This window comes from Galeopterus variegatus, unplaced genomic scaffold, assembly GCF_000696425.1.
Source record: "Galeopterus variegatus unplaced genomic scaffold, G_variegatus-3.0.2 Scaffold1990, whole genome shotgun sequence".
NCBI classification, from domain to species: domain Eukaryota; kingdom Metazoa; phylum Chordata; class Mammalia; order Dermoptera; family Cynocephalidae; genus Galeopterus; species Galeopterus variegatus.
The window spans coordinates 45,118-65,295 of NW_007728101.1; the positions used below are offsets into that span (position 1 = coordinate 45,118).

At 34.3% G+C, this 20,178-nt stretch overlaps 1 protein-coding gene across 1 annotated transcript in view; it reads right to left on the minus strand.

Annotated features, from left to right (window-relative positions):
• The window catches only part of LOC103596339 (glutamate receptor ionotropic, delta-2), a gene marked incomplete at its 5' end in the record, with an annotated part of 308,693 nt that overhangs the window by 26,744 nt on the left and 261,771 nt on the right, over positions 1-20,178 (minus strand). Inside the window, one exon of the mRNA XM_008579952.1 lies at positions 9,385-9,697. Within this exon, the coding sequence (XP_008578174.1) occupies positions 9,385-9,697 (313 nt within the window). The remainder of the gene's footprint in view (positions 1-9,384; positions 9,698-20,178) is intronic.

The following is a 20,178-nucleotide window of genomic DNA, read 5'->3' on the forward strand; positions in this document are numbered from 1 at the left end:
CTTAAAAAACTGCCATAAAAATGTGGTTTACAAATAAGAGACACTGATGTATATATATATATAATAAGATACATAAGGTGAATTTATATTCTATATTACACATTGGAATTTTTCTGTCTTATAATTATGAAAAATTCAAGAAAATGTTTTGTCACATTCAAGGGTATTTAACATAATGGCACAAGGACTTTATCATCCATCAGTTTTGTAAATTGGAGATGGAAATTCTATATAGTATACATAATATAGTATTATGTGCATTATAGTTGGTTTATAAGGATGCATCTTAGAGCTAGGTTAAAGACTAAGAGTCTTAATTTTCAAAACTTGTTGATTTTGTTTTGAAGGCTGTGGTCAGAGTCCTATACTTTAGAAATGTAGCTATCACTATTAAGCTCTAATTACATATTCATAAATGAAGGGGGAAAATGGGTTCAGGTTTGGTCATGTCAAACAGAAATTGAATTTCCAAATTTGTATTTTAAAATGATGTTCTCTACCGTCACCTGCAGTCCCTTGAGCCCAATACTTTAAATGAAATCAATCCTAAATCACTTAGAATAAATTTATCTTTGGTGATGTCTCTTCTTATTCCTATTACTCAAGCCAACTCCTTGATAGGACTGTAAAAACACTGAGTACTACCCAGATGTCACACAATGTTTTTAAAGGACATTTAACTCCTACTTTTTCTATCATTTAATTTTAGATTTTAAAAAATATATTTCCTTAAAATAACCTTTCAATTTTTTCATGGCTCTTAGAAAACTACTTCTTTGTTTTGTTAAATATTAAAATAGTACTTTTAATTATGGAATATATTTTTAGGTAGTCCAAAGGAGTCAAGGAAATGTTGTTTATACCATTTCTTGTTTTATAAGCAGAAACCTGATTTGTGCCTTATGTACTTTGATTACTCTTAACTCTTCAAAGCCCAGTTCAGCATGAGAAAAGATTTTCTGGCTCAAATCATGAAGAGTTAGTATTAGCATAAATGACTTTCAGGGGCTTATTGTATGCAAATAGTTCATGGAATAACTGCTGAGGTGTTCATTATAGCTCACTGGGTACATAAGCTAATGTCTTCCCGTCTTGTCATAACACTGTTTTCTAGTTACACAAATTACTCACTCCCCATTATTAGTAGAATTTGAGCAGTCTCTTTCAGCATGAAAGTTCAATTTCTTTATTCTTTAGTGGTGGAGAATTCTGGTGATAATAAGAAAGAAAATGAGCACCTTGTCATGATTTAAATCAGCCGGGGGAAATTCTCAAGTAGATGTGACAGTACTTAGAGTGCTTGGGGCTCCCTTGTTAAAGACTACCAATCATAATTAGCAACAACAGAGATATTGTTTGAGTCTAAATACAAATTACAGAGAGCCTTTTTGAGTTAATACCTGTAAGAACAGAATGTAGAAAGCAACTTGTCTTTATAGCCCAGTTAATCTGTCACTGGGAATTACTCTCACTTTCCTTGTGTTCATTAGGGTCAGTAAACAACAGAGCTAGCCAATATCATTTTTGTTATATTCAAATTGAATGTGAAATATCAGATAACATTTCAAAGGAACAGCTTTAGCTACTGCATTCCAAGGCTTTCATCCTTTGAGGATTTGTGAATAGGACACTGGTAAATTTCATATATTTAATATCTACTCTATTAAAGTGAATTTCTTTTTGAGTTATTCTCCTATGTGAAATTTTAAAGAGATGCTGTGTCATCAGTAATCCCTTCTGTTGCTTAATATAATGGTGAAGATCATCGGACTCTTCTTTTTGTGAAAATGAGAAAGTTGTGATTCTCTGTAACATTGGAATCCATCTGGCAATGCGAATTCTTTATTTTCTTCCAAAAATTGTCTTGGGATCTCAAAACCAGGGAGTTGCCCCTCATGTTAACTCTTGTGTAGCAGCATCAAGTTATTTTCAGTATTTCTGTCACTACTAAGGGCCCACTTTCTATTTTTCACTAGCATCTGTGGACCTATTTGATTTTTATGAAAAGTACCAAAGGAATTTTCCTTCTTTACTCTTTTCAGTAAAATATCGTGTCTGTCCTCTCATTGGAAGTGGCTTATTGTGGTCTTAATTTGGCTACAACCCATTGGCATGGTGTGGAGCATTCCTGTGAGGACTGTGTCTTTCTTCTTTTTTAAAAACATTTTATTATTTATTATTTATTTATATATATTCTAGGACTGTGTCTTTCTTATTACCATATCCAAAACATCTACGCCAGGCATGGCACATAGTATATTTAAGAAATATTTGTTAAATCAGTTAACATAGTTAATTCCTGTTGTCATTTTGCTTCTCCTGTAACTGGGACACTGTTGGTACTTAATAAATGCTTGCTGATAAATAAACATATACACGATTGCTTCAAATATTTTACATGACTATTGCATTAGTCCATTTTCTGTTACTTGTAACGGAATACCTACAACTGGGTAATTTATAACGAAAACAATTTATTTCTTAAAGTTTCAGAGGCTGAGAAGTCCATGGTCCAGGGGCACATCTGATGAGGGCCTTTGTCTGGGTGAGAACTCACAGGGTCCTGTGGCGATGAAGGCAATCACATGGCAAGGATGGCAAGAGCTCTTTCAAATCCTCTCTTTATACAACCACCAGTCCATGCCCATGACAACTCATTAAGCAATCAACCTATTTCTCCATGAATGGATCAATCCATTCATGAGGACACAGTCCTCATGATCTAATCACCTCTTAAAGGCCCCATCGTTCAATACAGGGATAGTCTGATTTCCTACCCTCTTAACACTGTTACAATAGGGATCAAGCTTCAATGAGTTTTGGGAAGAAATTCAATCTATATCTACTATAAATATTTATATTTCATAAAATCAGACAAAAATGTCTGAGGTTAATTCTGAAATTTTCCTTTGTATGTAAACAGCAAACAAATTACATACAACCACATTTGTGAAGAAGTCCTAGAGGCCCTTCATGGCCTAGTTGATATTAAGAGTCATTGTCAATAAACTAAATTTAAGAGATTTTCAAAATTAAACTCCAGTTTTTTTAAAGTATGTTAATTGCAAGGAGATGTATGCAGAAATGGAGATAAAGGAGGTTATACAATGACAACAAAACTTGTATAAAATTGGTTTCTCATTCATACATCTAACAACCTAATTTACAAGCTCTAATGTTGCAGCCAAACAGACGTACTGAGTTTATCTCTATGGACCATACTGCTTTTGCACAGTTGGATTCCCTTAGCCGTTTTTCCAGAATATTTTGAAGTTATGGAATTTTTTTAGTAAACAACTCGTATATATTTAACATATATATTTAATGATTTTCTGCTTTTAACAGTTCTTGAAATATTTTTCAGAAATCTATGTGATAACAAAATGAAATGCCTCTTTTCCCTGTTCAATCTGGTATAGTGGCTCCAAAAAGACTGTAAATCTGAAAGAACAGCTGTCTTCCCTCTTTAAAGATTATTTTTCATTGGAATTATCACTAATTTTAATTTAATTCCCCTATGCACAGACACTGTCATTGATTGATTCTCTTTTTCATAGGGTTTATGAGCCTTTTCTCAATTTATTTTTAATCAAAGTATAAAGATGCTCTTAGTATCTTTTAATTAATTCACCTTTTCATTGTTAGCAAGTGAAATAATAGCAGCTTTTTGAAGATGAAGTAGTTAGTCATACACAATTCAGCATTACCCATCCTTATGAATTTGTGTAAATGTACAATCAATCTACAGGCTGTACAAATCATTTAAGGGAGCAGTTGGGATAGAAGGGTGCTTAACATATTTATAACTTTTGATATCTGCTGATTTGTTTACAGAATTAGTAAAGCATGTTAACCATATGGGCAATTCTATTTATTTATTTTTCTTGGGTATGCTCCAAAACTTACTGAAATTTGGCCACCTGGAGGAAAAATCCAGAAAGACAAGCCATAATCATATCAACATCCTCCAAAATAAGGCTTTGCTATGTTTTGAATATGGTTTGTACCCACTAAAACTCATGTTGAAGCTTGGTCCCCAACATGATGGTGTTGGGAAGAAGTGCCTTTAAGAGGTGATTAGGTTATTAAGGTAGATTAATGTCTTTCTCCTGAGACTGGGTCATTTCTCACAGGGATGGATTTGTTCCTGAGAGGGTGGGTTGTTATAACGTGAGGCTGATTGCTATGTTTGGTCATGTTTTTTACACACGTTCAATTCCCCTTCTGCTTTTCTTCTATGTTGTGATGCAGCACAAGGCTTTCACCCAAACCAAAGCAGATGTTGATGCCACATTTTCGGACTTTCCAGCCACCAAAATCATAAGCTAAATAAATCTCGTTTCTTTAAATTACCCAGTCTCAGGTATTCTGTTATAGCAACATGAAACAAATTAAAACAGCCTTCAACCAATAGAAGATCTTATTCATAAGTTTCTCCTTTGAGCTTCTTATGAAATACACTTAGTAGGGACCTTACAAATAAATACCTCTTTGGTTTTGAATTTTGGGTCATAGTGTGACAATTTTGATAAAGTTTATATTTTATATTGTAATTTAATAAACACAATTTTGTAGTTAACTTCAGGTTTTGTTTTGTTAAGTATTAGGAATTCATTCAGTTAGTCGATCAGTACACATTTATTAAACTCAATATGTGTAAGACACTAAACTATATGCAAAAGGACTATAAAGATAAATAGAATACTAGCTTGCATTCAAAGGACTCACGTGTAGATATCTGAAAAAAGAAAGACAATTGCACTATAGTTGGTAAGTACTATGATAAATATATCTTGAGGAGCATAGAAGATGGCTCCAAATTCCAGCAGAGAATTCTTGAAAGAAGTGAGATCAAAGCAAGTATTAGAGTATGAATGGGAACTTGCCATATAAAAGCAGGGAGTGGAAGTAGAGATTAACCAGGTTGGTAATAAAGGAAGAAGCAAAAGTGGAGAGGCAATAAACAGTCTTGTTTTATGTCTAAGGGATAAAAAACAGTTTGGAGTAGCTGGATAATTAAATGTGAAGCATGAGTGATAAGAGATGAGAGTCCAGCATTGGACAGAAGCCAGACAGTAGAATACAGTTCATGCTCTAAAACACTCAGGCTTTTAAACTGTAGGCATTGGAAAGCCAAGGAAATACTTGAAGTATGGGAATTATGTGGCCATCCTTCCATGGTATTCATATCTTGAGTACATATGCTAGTATGTAGATAATATGTTTGCAGGGATAAAACTGGAAGAAGAAAGACCTATTCTGAGACTCCTATAGCATGGGTGAGAAATGAGTTAGGCACAATCTAGATAACAATCTAGGCTAATCTCTCCAGGTGAGAAAAGATTTTTACTTCTAGAAACATTTAGAAGGTAAAATTGACAGGATTTGATTATGATTGGATATAAGGGAAAAGAAACAGGAAGAAATGGAAAGTATTTTCAAAGTTTCTAACATGTCTGGGAGGTTGGTGATGTATCAGCTGGAATAGAGAATATGAAAGGATAAGAAGGTTCAAAGTGTAAAGTGAATTCAGTTTTGGCATGTTGGTATTTGAGGCGCCTCTGGTATATCCGGAGAGTGGTCTAGTGAACAGTTAGGCATACAAATCTGAAGTTCAAGAATGGATGGTGTAGGGCCGACCCCATGGCTCAGTCAGGAGAGTGCGGTGCTGGGAGTGCCGAGGCCATGGGTTTGGATCCTATATAGGGATGGCCAGTGCACTCACTGGCTGAGCATGGTGCGGATGACACCAAGCCAAGGGTTACGATCCCCTTACCAGTTACACACACACACACACACACACACACACACACAAAGAATGGATGGTGTAGATTTGGGAGTCATCAACACACTGGTGGTTGTTGAAACTATGCATAGAAAAATTGAATGGAATGGGAAGAAGTGAGATGAAAACAAAGGCTAATTACATCTAGCTAAACCACTTTCTACTTCTAGTCAATGCTCACGTCTATCAACATCCTAGTTACCCTTCCTCATTTATTGACAACTTTGGTACCTGGATCATTTTCTTTCTCTCCAGTCGAAACCAAACATCATTACAGATGGTTTATCTAACTCTCTAGACTCTCAGTTTCTTGATCAGCTTTGAAGCCCTTCACCAACTCTTAACTTCAGGAATCCATACCCATACACTTACCGTATAACTTATCCTCTACTGTTACGTTTAGAAAAATTTAGGCTTAGTTATCCTGTTTTATGAATACAGACTTCAAACTCACTCATACTGATGTTCTTTAACATTATACTGTTGTTCTCTAACCTCTTAAAGACCTCTACTACTCTCTCCTCCTACTCTATTAACCTCTACTCTTATTCTTTACCAAATTCTCGTTACGGTTTCTTCTATTTTTTAATTGCTCTATGTACCCCAGGATCTATCCTTTCAACCATTATCTTGCTAATAGTCTACTTGAAGAATAATTTGCCTTGTTATCTTTTTTTGCATGTGCCTAACTATCTACACCTGCCTAATTTAAGAAAATATATTTATTTAGTTGGCTCTTTTGTGACACTTATATCAGTTATTATATCTTAGAACTTTACCATTTTGACCATTTTAATTTTCATAAAAACCCATGAGGTGGGCACATCCAGGAAGTTCCCTTAGAGAGGAGTTCACATCATCATACAAGTTTGTGACTGCCAACCTGGACCACACAATTGCTCTTTTGTGCGGATGCTCTCTATGGAGAAACCAACCACTGTGCTGTGAGAAAGGACAAACTGTCTCATGAAGAAAGACCACATGGAGAGACCTACAGGAAGAAAAACTGAGGCTACAGACCACAGCCAGCATCAACCAGCAGACATGTGAGTGAAGTGAACAAGCCTGCAGCCTCTAGCCTCTGAATTGCCTGGCTGAAGCCTCAGACATCATGGAGGAAAGACAAACCTTTGCTTCAAAAACAAGTTCATTGCTCAATCCAATAAATACCTTTCAAGCTTTAATTTTACTTAATTCTTTGAAATGTTTAACACAAACCTTCCATCTGTAAATATTATCTTTATTTGGTATGTATACCACTGCATGCTCTGATTTTTACCTGCATCTTTCTAGTCACTCCTTTTCAGTTACCACTGAGAGTTCCTCTATACATTTCTTTCCTTAGGGCTCTGTCCTAGGCCTTGTCTTCAATTAGGAGTATGCAGTTCAGACCAACTACTCTGTGATATTCACTTTTGTGGCTTCAATTTTTTCCTACATGCCAATATCTTATATGTGTGTGTGTGTGTGTATTTGAGATGTCTCTTCTGTACTTCTGAGAAATATATCAAATCAGTAATCAAGTATTATAAATACCATCTTAGATGTTTCATAGATACCTCAAACTCAACCCACAACAAAATGAATGTATCATTTTCCCTATCATATCTGCTTTTTCTGTTTTCTTTATTTCAGTGAATGAGATTAACATCCAATATACATAATTTCCTAATCCACAAACCTAGGATGAAACTTTGTTTCCTTTTTCTCCTTCGGTACTGATCCCCACACCACCATACAGTTAATCAAGTTCTATTGGTTCCATTTCATCACAACCCTTCTCTTGACTACCAATGCCACCTTACCTTTGTGCAAGCAACATCAAATCTTTACTCAGTTTTTATGATACTCTTCTAATTTGTCTTACTTTTCACATTGCCTTTTTCAATCTATTCTCTACACTATAACCAGAAATATTTTATAATGAAAATTTGAACATACGTTTTCCTATTTGATATCTTTGAATCGCTGATCATTTCTCCAAGGATCAGTTTAAACTCCTGATAATAATAAATATATCTTCAGCCTCATCTTTACCAGCTCCCCTCTGCATAGTCTGCCTTCATTTCTCTCTCACTTTTTGGTCTGAAATTCTATCTAACCATTTGTGTCTCCTTTTCTCCACTTCTCTTCTTCAACAGACTCTTTACATAGTTAATTCTGTCTCTGTTTAGACAGTACTAATTCAAAATGCCTTCTTTGCTACATGTGATATATTGAGCTTCCCTACCTCTATGATCTTATAAGATTCTGTGCTTATCCCTATTACAGAACTTTCTACCCATGATTGTAATTTCCAGTTTACATGCTTGTGTCCCACTAGACTCGTGGCTCAATAATTACAAAAACTGTCTTGTTCACCATTGTATACTCAGTGTCTAGAAAAATTGTACTTAAATTAACAGTGTAGATTAAATATTTACCAAATTAATCATTAAGGGATGGAGTAAAATTGTCTGTGATAAATATACAGTAAAACTTTAGTCAGTGCCCTTCACATGGAAAGGCAGAGGCAAAAGCATGCTTACAAAAGTTTAAGGGATAGATTAGAAGTGAGGAAGTGGAGATGAAGTCTTGACAAGACTTTGATTAGTTAAATGAGAATAGAAAGAATGAAGTTTAATGGAAGGTCCAATAATATGTGGGAGCAAAAAGTAAGATGCTATTGAGAGTTGTAAATGTTAAAGCAAGGGCATCACATGTTTCCATTGTAATACATATTCCTTTTATTCAGTACATGTACAGAATTTTCAAGAAACTACCAATCCGCTTAATATTTCATTCTCTATGATGGCAGCAGTATCAAATAAGGAGTGAAATAAATATTATTCTATTCTGTAACAGTGAGAGCCAAAAAATCAGGCAGATTTAAAGAGTAAGGCAGATTGGACATTGAATAACAAAGCAAAGACATTCTTTAGAATATAATAAAATTGTAAGTTAAATCATTGATAATGATCCCAAGGTATTCAATATGTTCTTAACATGCAAATTATTAGGTAGGCTATTTAAAAACTTGAACATGGCATTTTACCCTTGGCTGAAATTTCTCTGCATCAAAATTTATATTATTGATAAAAATTAAATATTAAAGTGAAAGATAAAACATAATATTTCTCATCAGAAATTAAAGTCTTTTAAATTAACCAAAATCTTTTCAATGTCAATGAATATTTTTTATACATGAAATAATGTCTCTGAGCAAAGAACAAGTCTAGCATCTCTTTCACACATAAATAATTAAACAGTATCTGCTCTGGTAGTACATAGTTTCTTCCCAGTAGAGCTATTTCTCAGAAAGTCAGAGTTTGAGGAGGAAAATCTGATCTTGAGGATTCTTATGAACCTTACCTTTGACATTCACTTTTGCCTTTGTTGATGAAATTGAACTTACATCAAAAAACTACAAGCCATTGTTGTGGAAACCTGCTGTGTTTGAGATCCACTAGGAGAGAGTAGGAAATGTTCTTTTCTGAGCATTGCTGAGAGGACCTTTTAGGACACTTATTGATGTCAGATACAGAACCTTCTTAACTGAATGTATGGCATCTGAAATATCACATCACTGTTTTTATACTAAAATATACTTTTTCTCTTACCTTGCTGTACAAAGGATCCATACACAAACCACATGGAGTTGTAGAGAGTAGTAGACGTCATTGACCCCATTTGTAATCGTGGGGGATTAAGCCAGTTCAAGAGGTAGACCAGTAGACCCACCAGAAGGACTGTGCCAGCAATGCAAGCCCACAGAGAGAGATCAAATGGTGCAAGACAGGCAAACATATCCACCGTCTTTTCAGCCCTTCGAAGTAGTACCCCCACTGAGTAGTCCATGTAACGTGTTGTAAAGTCCACCACGTTCTCACGGTCTGGAGTGATGGTTAAAGCAGAAATTCCTATGTCAGCTCTCTGAGAAATTGAAAGAGAAGAGAATACATTAACAGTGTGTAAAGCAATTTGATTTGCGGCACTTCAGTTTGCCTTGAGGAAAAAGAGTAGATGCCTCAGGCAACATATTAAGTCTTTTTATATAAACTGAAAAACACTGCAGAGACTTCTTACAGAAGAGCTATGTGTGAGTTTTGCATTTCTTACTGCAAATCTTGCTCCACCAGAGTCAAACAAATTACCTTCCTCATATTATTGGTGAGCGTAAAATCAGTGAAGAATATTTCGGACACAGATAACACAGGAAGAAATTGTCTTTTATCCTGGGGTCATTTTATTAAAGTTATCATTAACACAATAGCAAAGGAAAAACATAATAAAGAATTTTTTCTAGGAAAATGTTCCCAAGACATTCAATATGTTGTTAACATGTAAATTATTAGGTAAGTTATTTTACAACATGACATTTTACCCTTGGTTTAAATTTCTCTGCATTAAAATTTATATTATTAAACTTTAGACTATGTGAGTTTGTTAGAGCTTTCACAGCACTAAGTTATAATGTCATATGCAGAGGTCTCTACCATGATTCTACTGTATAAACTTCAGAAACATTTTAATGAACAATTAAAGATTAAAGAGGCATAAACCTTCATGGAGCAATAAACTCTTTCCTCAGTGTGATTCTTACTGATACCCCTCACAACTACAGCACGTGCGATTTTACTTATGTAAAACACATAACAGAATCACAATAAAGCACAGAATAAATGACTTCACATTTAAATTCTATGATGTTTAAAAGTACATATTTAAATATCTAAAAAATGCATCTTATTTGAAATAATGATCTGTGCCTGTGATTGAAGCTGTGGGAAGCCTCTTCCAGAAAAACACTAGTAAATTGTTGAACATTTTCTGGTTCTTTTTCTTTTCTTTTTATATTTTTTTATGAAAGAGGGTAGAAAATTGTTTTATTGCTTTTGAGGCCAGGGGAAAAAAAAAGACATGAAAAGCAACATGCAATTAAAATGCTAAACTGACTTAGATGAATCTAGTCCTTGAAATAATAGTAATTTAAAAAATACGCTAGCTAGGGCCGGCCCGGTGGCGCACTGCTACAGTGCGCAGCTTGGGAGCGCGGCGGCGCTCCTGCCGAGGGTTCGGATCCCACATACAGACCGGTTCTCGCTCACTGGCTGAGTGAGGTGCGGGCGCAACACCGAGGGTTGCAATCCCGTTGCCGGTCCCGGTCCGGTACGGGCACGACACTGAGGGTTGCGATCCGTTGCTGGACATGAAAAAAGACAAAAAAGGAAAAAAAAAATACGCTAGCTAAAGTTAAGCTGTGTGTGTGTGTGTGTGTGTGTGTGTGTGTACGAAGCCCATATATATACACACAAGGGTACTTCAAAAAGTTCACAGAATAATAGAATTAAATGATAATATGAATCCTTCCATGAACTTTTTGAAGTACTCTCTTATTTGTTACTAGGCTCAGCACTAAATATTTAAATAAAATTCTTCACATAATCCTTACAAAGAGCTCTTTGCAAGGATTCTCTCTCCATTTCATAGGTGGTGAAATGAAAACTTAACAGTATTTAAGTAACTCGTTCAGTTCTCAATTAAAAGTATAGAAGTCAGATATTAAAGCTACGTTTTTACTCCAAAGCTTGTGCTTAATAACAATTTTACCATTTGCAAGATATAATTCATTGTCCAAATAGCCCTTATCATAGGCAGTCAGGGTAACCAGTTTTAGGAAATTTTTTATCTTAAGAGTCTGAAATTTGGCTTTTTTGAAATTATACTATTTACATTTCAAGAAAGCCATATTAATATATGTACCACGAGTCTAGAATAATTAACTAAAAGATACTGAATTTAACATTATATGAATATGAACTTGCCAAAAAATAATTATTATTGTTTTCAAGCTCATATGTTTATTTCTTATAGCTACATATTGGGGATTGGGTCTTTTCAGTTTAAAAATCTAATCTAATCTGGATCCTTAGCTCTCTAGTTCTGTCTTTTCTGAGCTTTAGTTTATGTGTTTGTGAAATGAATGTAACTGTTTAGTATCACTATTGTGATTTGACTCGTTTATCTTGATCTTAATGGTGAATAATAACTCTCCAAGATTCAATTAGGCTCTCAGAAGGTACATTTACTTTTTCAGGACATTAAAGCACTACAGATCTGTAACTTGCTAACTGATGCACTAGTGACCCAAAGCGTTTAATGACTTAACTAAAGTCAGAAAATTGCACCTAAGGGGGAATTTACTGACAACATGTTGATTGAATATTTGTAAAATATTCATAAATATTTTACTAATAAATAATTAAGTGTTTTACATTTAAATGACTATAAATTGAAATGGTCACTCTACTGAGTTTAATAATGGATAATTCTAAGCATCACAAGGTAAATTTCTATAATGGAATAAAAATATCTAAGGACATTTATTTGTTTAATTAGGAAAAGAGAACTGATTATTTTGTATGTACTGAAATATTTATTAAATATAACAATTACTTGTCCTATGTCTATATATAAATTCTTAAATTCTGGCCCACTTTCAACACTAGGATATTCTATTTTCAAAGAGAAATTGCCACCCTCCCTGGAGGGAATATAACTGCACAAATACATAATACACACACAACATATATGCACATACTTTCCTGTCTCTAAGTTCTGCAGTTCACTCTATCCTTTGCAATCAATGATATAGCAGACCACTGTGATTGATGTGAGTATATGATAGTCCTTATATTAGAGATGATGTACTGGGGCAGAAAAAAAGCCAAGGACCATTGATTCATAAAGACGGCCCTAAAACTTCCTGAATTTCTATAAACATAACCAGAAATGATCAGAGACAACCACTCTTTCTTACCCTTCTTTTTATTTATTTATTTATTTATTTGATTACTCGCTTCTACAATTTTTCAAATCATCATACTCATGAAACCTTTAATATTCCCACTACCCCCACCCAATTCTCAGAAGATGACCTCCACTTTTGTTTTATAGAGAACATAGAAGATATAAGATTAAAATTAACACTATTTCTACTTCTCAACCTATACCCCTTACTGAGCCTATTCTATTTAATCCCAATTTGCAATAGAGAAGCTGTCCTCCTTCCTTTCTAAGGCCAATCCTCCATCAGTAAACTTATCAACCAAACCCCTCTAGTTCAGGTACTTAAACTCCTGTCTCATGTATTCAACATCATCCTGTCAACACTAGATTTTTGTATTAAAAGATTCTTTAACTCTTTCTCGTTAATATAAAAACAAAGTGATAAAAGCCTTTCCCTCTACTCTCTATGACCTCCAACTCCATGTTACTACCCTTTTTCTCTGCCTTTTTTGGAGTCAATTTTCTCTAAAGGTTTGCCTCTATTTCTATACAACCTCGTCACTCTGAGAAGACTCTTTTGTGCCCATATTGTTGGGCTCTCTACTACTCATGAAAACAGCACTTCTTAATCTCTGCATTGCTGAGTCAAATAGATATAATTCAGTGCTCATGTAAGTAGGCCTCTTGACAACATTTGACAGTGATGATTGTTCCCTCCCTCATAAATACTCTTTTCCCTTGGATTTCATGACATGACATAAACCTCTTCCTCAGTTCCTTTTCCAAGCTCATGTTAGCAATCCACTGGACTTGGCCCTATACCCTTTTCTCCTTTGAGATCTTCTGCCTAAACAATCCCATCCACATCTATTACTTCCATTGTCCCCATCTACACACAAGATTTACAAATTTATGTTTCTAGATGTGTATCTGAGCCCTGGAGTCTAGAATGACTTATTCAAGTACATAATTGTTTCTATTAAATGTTTCAAAACACCTCAAATTTAACATGGTCAACCAGTCCTCTTCTAATGTCTTCTGCTTTAATGAATGATATCTTTTTACATAAGCCATAAAACTTGGTGACCTCATCATCTCCCCCAGCCTTATGTGCCCTATCCGATCTGCCACTATTGATTTTACCTGTTGAGAACTCTAATATCTATTCACTGCTTTACTATGTCCAGCTCTCATCATTGCCTTCCTGTGCTCCAGCTCCTTATGAGCCTACCAGAAACCGACCTTTTTCTCCTATCCCATCTCCACATTGCAGCCAAAGTAATCTTTCTATAGACCAAATCTGATCTTGTCCCACTTTAAAGATTTTTAGCAGATTTGCATCGCTCTTAGGGAAAAGATGAAAAACTTTACCATGGTATATAAACCTTTAGATAAACTGTCCTCAACTTGCTTCAACATATTCATACTGTACCACTTTCCTCTCCAGCACTTCCTCCTGCTGTGTAGTCTCTGTACAATGCTGTTCTCACAGTCTGGATTAGACCACCTGAAACTTCTTCAAGTAAACTCTTATTCATATGCATATATCAGCTTGACTATCACTTCCTTAGGAAAACTATCCATAACCTCCTTTGATTACAACAATAATTCTTATCATTTGTATTTTCAGAAACCAACATTCATCACCTTTCTAGCCCTTATGACAGTTGTAATTTTATACATATTTGAATGATCTTTTCAATAATGTCTGACTCTTCTAGACCAAAAACTCCATGAAGGCAGCGATTGTAAGTTTTTTAAAAAAATTGCACATTATATTGTCTGGCATAGAATTCATGGTCAATAAATACTTTCTTCGTAGTGGATTGAATTATGTCCCCTGAAAACTCTCTGAAGCTTGAATTGTGTCCCCCAAGTTTTATGTATTAAAAACTTGTCCCCCACTGTGACTGTTGAAAGGGTGTGAAATCCTATTATGGTATTTGAAAGGTGATTAGATTGTAGGACCATGCTGTAGTGAATGGATTTAAAAACGGTGGTCAATGGTGTGGTTTTGAGGGCTTTAAAAGAAGAGAGAGGAGAGTCTCTGTCTCTCTGTTTCTCTCTCTCTGCTTCCAACATCTTGAAATGTAAGACCCCTGGGTCACTGTCACCACAGGAGGGAGGGAAGGAGGGAGGGAGGGAAGGAAGGAAGGAAGGGGAGAAGGGAAGGGGGTAAGTAGGAAGGAAAGGAGGGAAGGGAGAAGGAAGAAAGAATGTGTTCAAGTCTTACATCTGTCAATTGATATACGACTTTGGGCAAGTAGCTGAACTTATCATTTAGACTACTGGTCTCTATAATGAATGGATTGGAATTGGTGATATGAGAGCCTTTCTAACTTTCAAATTTTAATGCTAAAAATTCTTTATTGGAGCCTTACTATATGATCATTCTGTGCTTAGTAATATAGAAATATAAACATTTTTGTCTAAATTCTGAAAGACTATATTCCAACAGATCTTTCCAAGTAAGTTCAGTATGTAAGTGATTACTGTTCATAGGAGAAACCAAAAAAATATACATACTGGGAAAACGAAAAAAAAACATCAAATTGTCAAATCAATCACAAATTGTTAATTTTCTCAAAGTTAAGTTTTCATGCACTTCTTGGAAAGACACATATATGTATTTTAATATGTCACTGTCATAGATTAGTATTTCAGTTTCAATTAAGAAACATAACACTGTATATTAATTTTAAAATATACTTCTGGAAATGAAAAAAATATCTAGGTAGAACCAATGAAAGTGTTGTTAAAGTAACTTTTGTTCCAATATTAAGATCATACTTAATTATAGAAAATTTCAAAAGAACAGGAAATTATAAGGAATTAATTAAAATCCCAGTAAGGCTACCACTGTTGTAACTCTCTTAACATTTCTATATATTTGCTTTTATGCTTATGTGCAAGGTATCTGTGAGCTCACTGAAAGAATGGTATATAAGGTTACAGTTTAGCACATGATAAGGCAATTAATTAATTAAGACAAATACTATGGATACATACAATCTCTTTTTCTACTACCTCTACTACTATTATTTAACACTTACGTAGTGCTTACTCTTCACTACTTTTCAATTATTAATTCAATTTATCTTCACAAGAGCTGTGATGCTATTATCTATTATTATCTCCATTTTACAGATAAGAAAAATGAGACTGACAGATTAAGTAACTTGCTTTAAGTCATGCAGTTAAGAGGTAGTACAGCCAGGATTCCAGCCCAAACAGGGTTTCCCTATAATTAGCCTGCAACTTCAGTACTGTTCTAGGAGAATCCATAATTTCTTTTCTCATTGGAAATTACTCCAGCATATGTGTAATTAATACATTCACAAACATAGACACCCACTCATATTCTGGGATTACTATTCTGTTTTATTTACCTAATTGCAGACAATTTTAATTATTTTACCTTTATAGTATGTTACCCTCCACAATTCAGAAATTTCTTGCTTTCCCTTTTGTTCACCTTTGGAAATTTTAAGCTAAAACCATTTAAATATATCTTCAGATGTATTTTAAATCATTCTCATAAATTCATAAAATCCCTCTGGGATATTGAGTGGACTCAAATAACTTAATTCAGTGAGAAATAAAATTTTAATAGTCTTTGGATTTAACAACATTGTACCTTTTGTATGTATTTAATAATATGTATTTAGTGTATATTTAATAATCACAATGATATTCTGTGACAGAACCACATAGTTATCAAATTGGAGAAATCTAACATTGATACCATACTGTAATCTATGGTACATATTATAGCTTTCTCATTTTCTCATTACTGTCCTAACAATGTAGTCCAGGATTATGTCTTACATTTAGTTGTTGTATCTCTTTAGCCTCCTGTAATCTGGAATAGCACTGGAACTATCTGTTCTCCAAAGGACTAGTTGAATTCACCTATGAAACACTCTAGCCCTGGTCCTCTTTTGTAGGGTGATTCTTTGATAATTTTTGTGTGTGTGTGTGTGAAAATTGGTCTAAGTCCTTTATCTCTACAGGGGTCAATATTGCGAATCATATTTTTGAAAGAAATTATCAGAATCATTTAGTTTTTCAAATTCATTTGCATAAAGCTGTACAAATAAACTTTTATAAATTTCTATTTCTCCTGTATGTATAGTTATTACTCCCTTCTCATTTCTTACCTTGTACATTTGTGCTTTTCTTGTTTTTGCTTGATTAAATTAGCTAATGATTTGTTTCTTGTCGATATTTTCTAAGAACTGGGATCAAATTTATTAATTTGACCTATTACTTTTTCTGTTATTTATCTGATTACTTTCTCCTTTCATTTCTGTTATTATCTTCCTTGTATCTTCTGTTAATATTTGTTGTACCTTGTTTTTGGAGATGGAAGCTAAATATATTTATTTCCAGTTGTTCATTTTTATTGATATAATTTTTCAAGACTATGAATCACTCCTTTAAATATTCTTTTCAGATTCTGATATGTAGTATTTTCATTACCACTAAATTTTTTAAATTGTGTAATTTATGCTTGTATTTCTCCTTTCTCCCAAGAGTTATTTAATAGAAGGCTTTCTTAATTTCAGGTGGAAAGCTTTTTTTTACTTTTCTTTATACTGTCTAATTTTATTGAATTTTTATCAGAGAACATTATGTGTAATACATCCCCTTAATGGAACTTAATGGTCTTTGAGACATAATGTATGATTAACTTTTGTCAGTGTTCCATGTAGCTTGAGAAGATGGTATATTATCAGAGTTTAGTGTTTGATCTCCATCTAGAATAAATAATATATAATATTATTTATTAATGTGTGAATTTTGTTGTATTTACTGTTTTTCTGTGTGGTGTGTCTTCCTTAGTATTTCTTTCCTTTGGTATTTAGAAAGGTTTACACTTTTATCACAGTGATTACCTTTACATTTATATCTTTAACAATACCTTTACTCCCTCCTTTTTTCCTACTAACTTTTTACTGTTTTTTTTCAGTTTTAAATGAAATCTGTGACTTGTACTTATTCACTAAATTCCATAATGATATTCTATTTTCTCCTTTTTCCTCCTTTGCCTCCAATCGTTTAGTGCCATTTTTTCATTTTTAGAACATGTAATAATTTCATATTATTATTTAGCCCATGTCTCCAACTTTGTTTTAGCATAAAATGCTTACTATTAGTCATTTTGTCAGTTTCTCCCATTTTTCTCTGGGTTGAAAGACTTTCGTTGTATAGTATTTTGTCAGGAGGGGCTCCAGTGTCCACTTTTCTCTATGTTGCTTGTATATGCATGTATATTTAAAACCTTTGTCCTTAGCCATGAAAGAGAGTTTGGCTGGATATAGAATATTTGGCTCATACGTTCTTTTTTTGACTTTCTCAAAAATTCTTCTCCACTGCTGGCTTGCTTTGCATATTGCTTTAAGAAGTCTGATAGTGGTTTAATTTTCTTAACATTAAAAGGAATTTAATCTTTTGGCCTTGATGATTTTTTTTGTCTTTTAAGACTAATAATTTTAGTAAATTATATCTCAGAGTGATTGTCCTGGACCAGTTTTTCCAGGAACACAGAGGCCCCACTCACTAAGTGTATTCAAGTTTTCTGTTGTTTTTAGAAAGTTTCTTTAGATTATACCTGTAAATAGTAATTGTTTCACTGTGTTGTTTTTCTTCTTCAGAGACATCAAATGTGTATGTATATCCTTCTTTGTCTATCTTCCATTTTAATCCTTTCACTCTCTTTTAACCTCTTTCTCTTTTTTGTTTTTGTTCTCTTTTCTTTTTCTTGTCTTACTTGAGTGTCATTTAATCTATTTTCTTGTGAGCCATTTGTAATTTATGTCTTACAATTTTTGTTTTTTATCTTTTTTTTTCAAATTATATCCTGAGGTTGTTGCAATTCTTTGTTATTGTGGCCATTTCAATGGTTAGATTTTGAGTTTCTGATTTTTAAAAAATAACTTTGAATGCTAGTTTGAGATATTTAATTGAGTTGGAGTGTGGTGTTACAATTTCATTCTGTTTTGTGATTGTCTATGTGAGAAGAACTTTGATCAACTAAAATATTGGCTCATACTTTCTATTTTTTTAGAGTAGTTTTGAATGGAATTGGTTAAGTTTTTTTTTTTTTTTTAGTTCCTGGATATTTTGTAGACAGTGTTCCTGGTTCAATAGCATTTTCTTCTGTCAGTGGTTTCTTGAATGGAGGATTTTTGTGGGTGAGGTAGGAGTGGGCAATTGGTATGTGTTGTTTCTGCTTAGATTCTACAGGATTCTCAGTTTTCCTCTTTTACTTCCCTCTATATCTTTGCTACCATGTCTCCAAGGAGCACACAACTTCTCTATTTTCTCCCTGTCTAGAAGCAAGGCTTCCTTGAGAGTACTACACTGGCATACTCATTTTTAAGTCCATTCCCAATAGCCAGTGTTGGGAATTACCAAGTCCCAGATTTGTGTTCAGTATATTAACACCTGGCATTAAACTTTCCCTTTCTGAGAGTTACTTTGGCCCTGCTTCAGGCATGCTCTCTGCTTTCTTTGTCTCTTTCTTGAGGAATCACTTATGTTTCCCTCTCCACTCTTCTCACCCATACACTTGCAACCTCATCTGGGGCTCCAGTGTTATCTCTGTTGGGATTTGATGTTTATATCTCTACTTACAGATAATTTGAAGTTTGTAGTTACCTCTGTGTGGTATTTTCTGTGGTCATAGGTGATCTTTATTTGTATTCCTAGGTAATCTTATAATTTGGGGGAGGAGGCATGGAAAGACTTGAATGCATGTGGCCATAATTTCACTCTCCCAACTTTATCTGCTCAAGTAACACTTATTTTTTTGTTCACTTTTGTTATAATCATATGCCTCTTATCCATTTGATTAAAAACCGAAAAGACCCCGACCTCCACATCCAGCCCAGCAATGACCACCAAGCCACTGCTGGAAGCCCCCTGGCTCCCCTGACAGAAAGAGAAGGGTGCCATGGTCCTCAACCAGGCCCCACCTTCTCCTTTTCCTCCTCCTCCCACCCTATCTCCCTCCCCTTTTCCATCTCCCCCTCCCCCCCCAATTGGTCCACAAAAACATCATAGAATGTAAAATAATAATAATAGTTTTTAAGGCCCGACACCAAGAGAATAGGATATCTTTCCATCTTCTTGTGTCCTCTTTAATTTTTCTCAACAGTGGTTTATAGTTCTTTTTGTCGAGATTTTTCACATCCTTGGTTAACTTTATTCCTAAGTATTCTACATTTTTGGTGGCTATTATAAATGGGCTAGCTTTCTTGGTTTCTTTTTCTGCATGTTCACTGTTGGAATATAGAAATGCTACTGATTTTTTTGTGTGGATTTTGTATCCTGCAACTTTGCTGAAATCATTTATCAACTCTAAGGGTTTTTTTGCAGAGGCTTTAGGCTGTTCAATATATAGGATCATATCCTCCACAAACAGGGACAGTTTGACTTCATCTTTTCCAATCTGGATGCCCTTTATTTCCTTTTCTTCTCTGATTGCTCTGGCTAATACTTCCAACATTATGTTGAATAGGAGTGGTGAGAGTGGACATCTTTGTCTAGCTCCTGTTCTGATGATATTGGCAGTGGGCTTATCATATACAGCTTTAATTATGTTGAGATACTTTCCATCT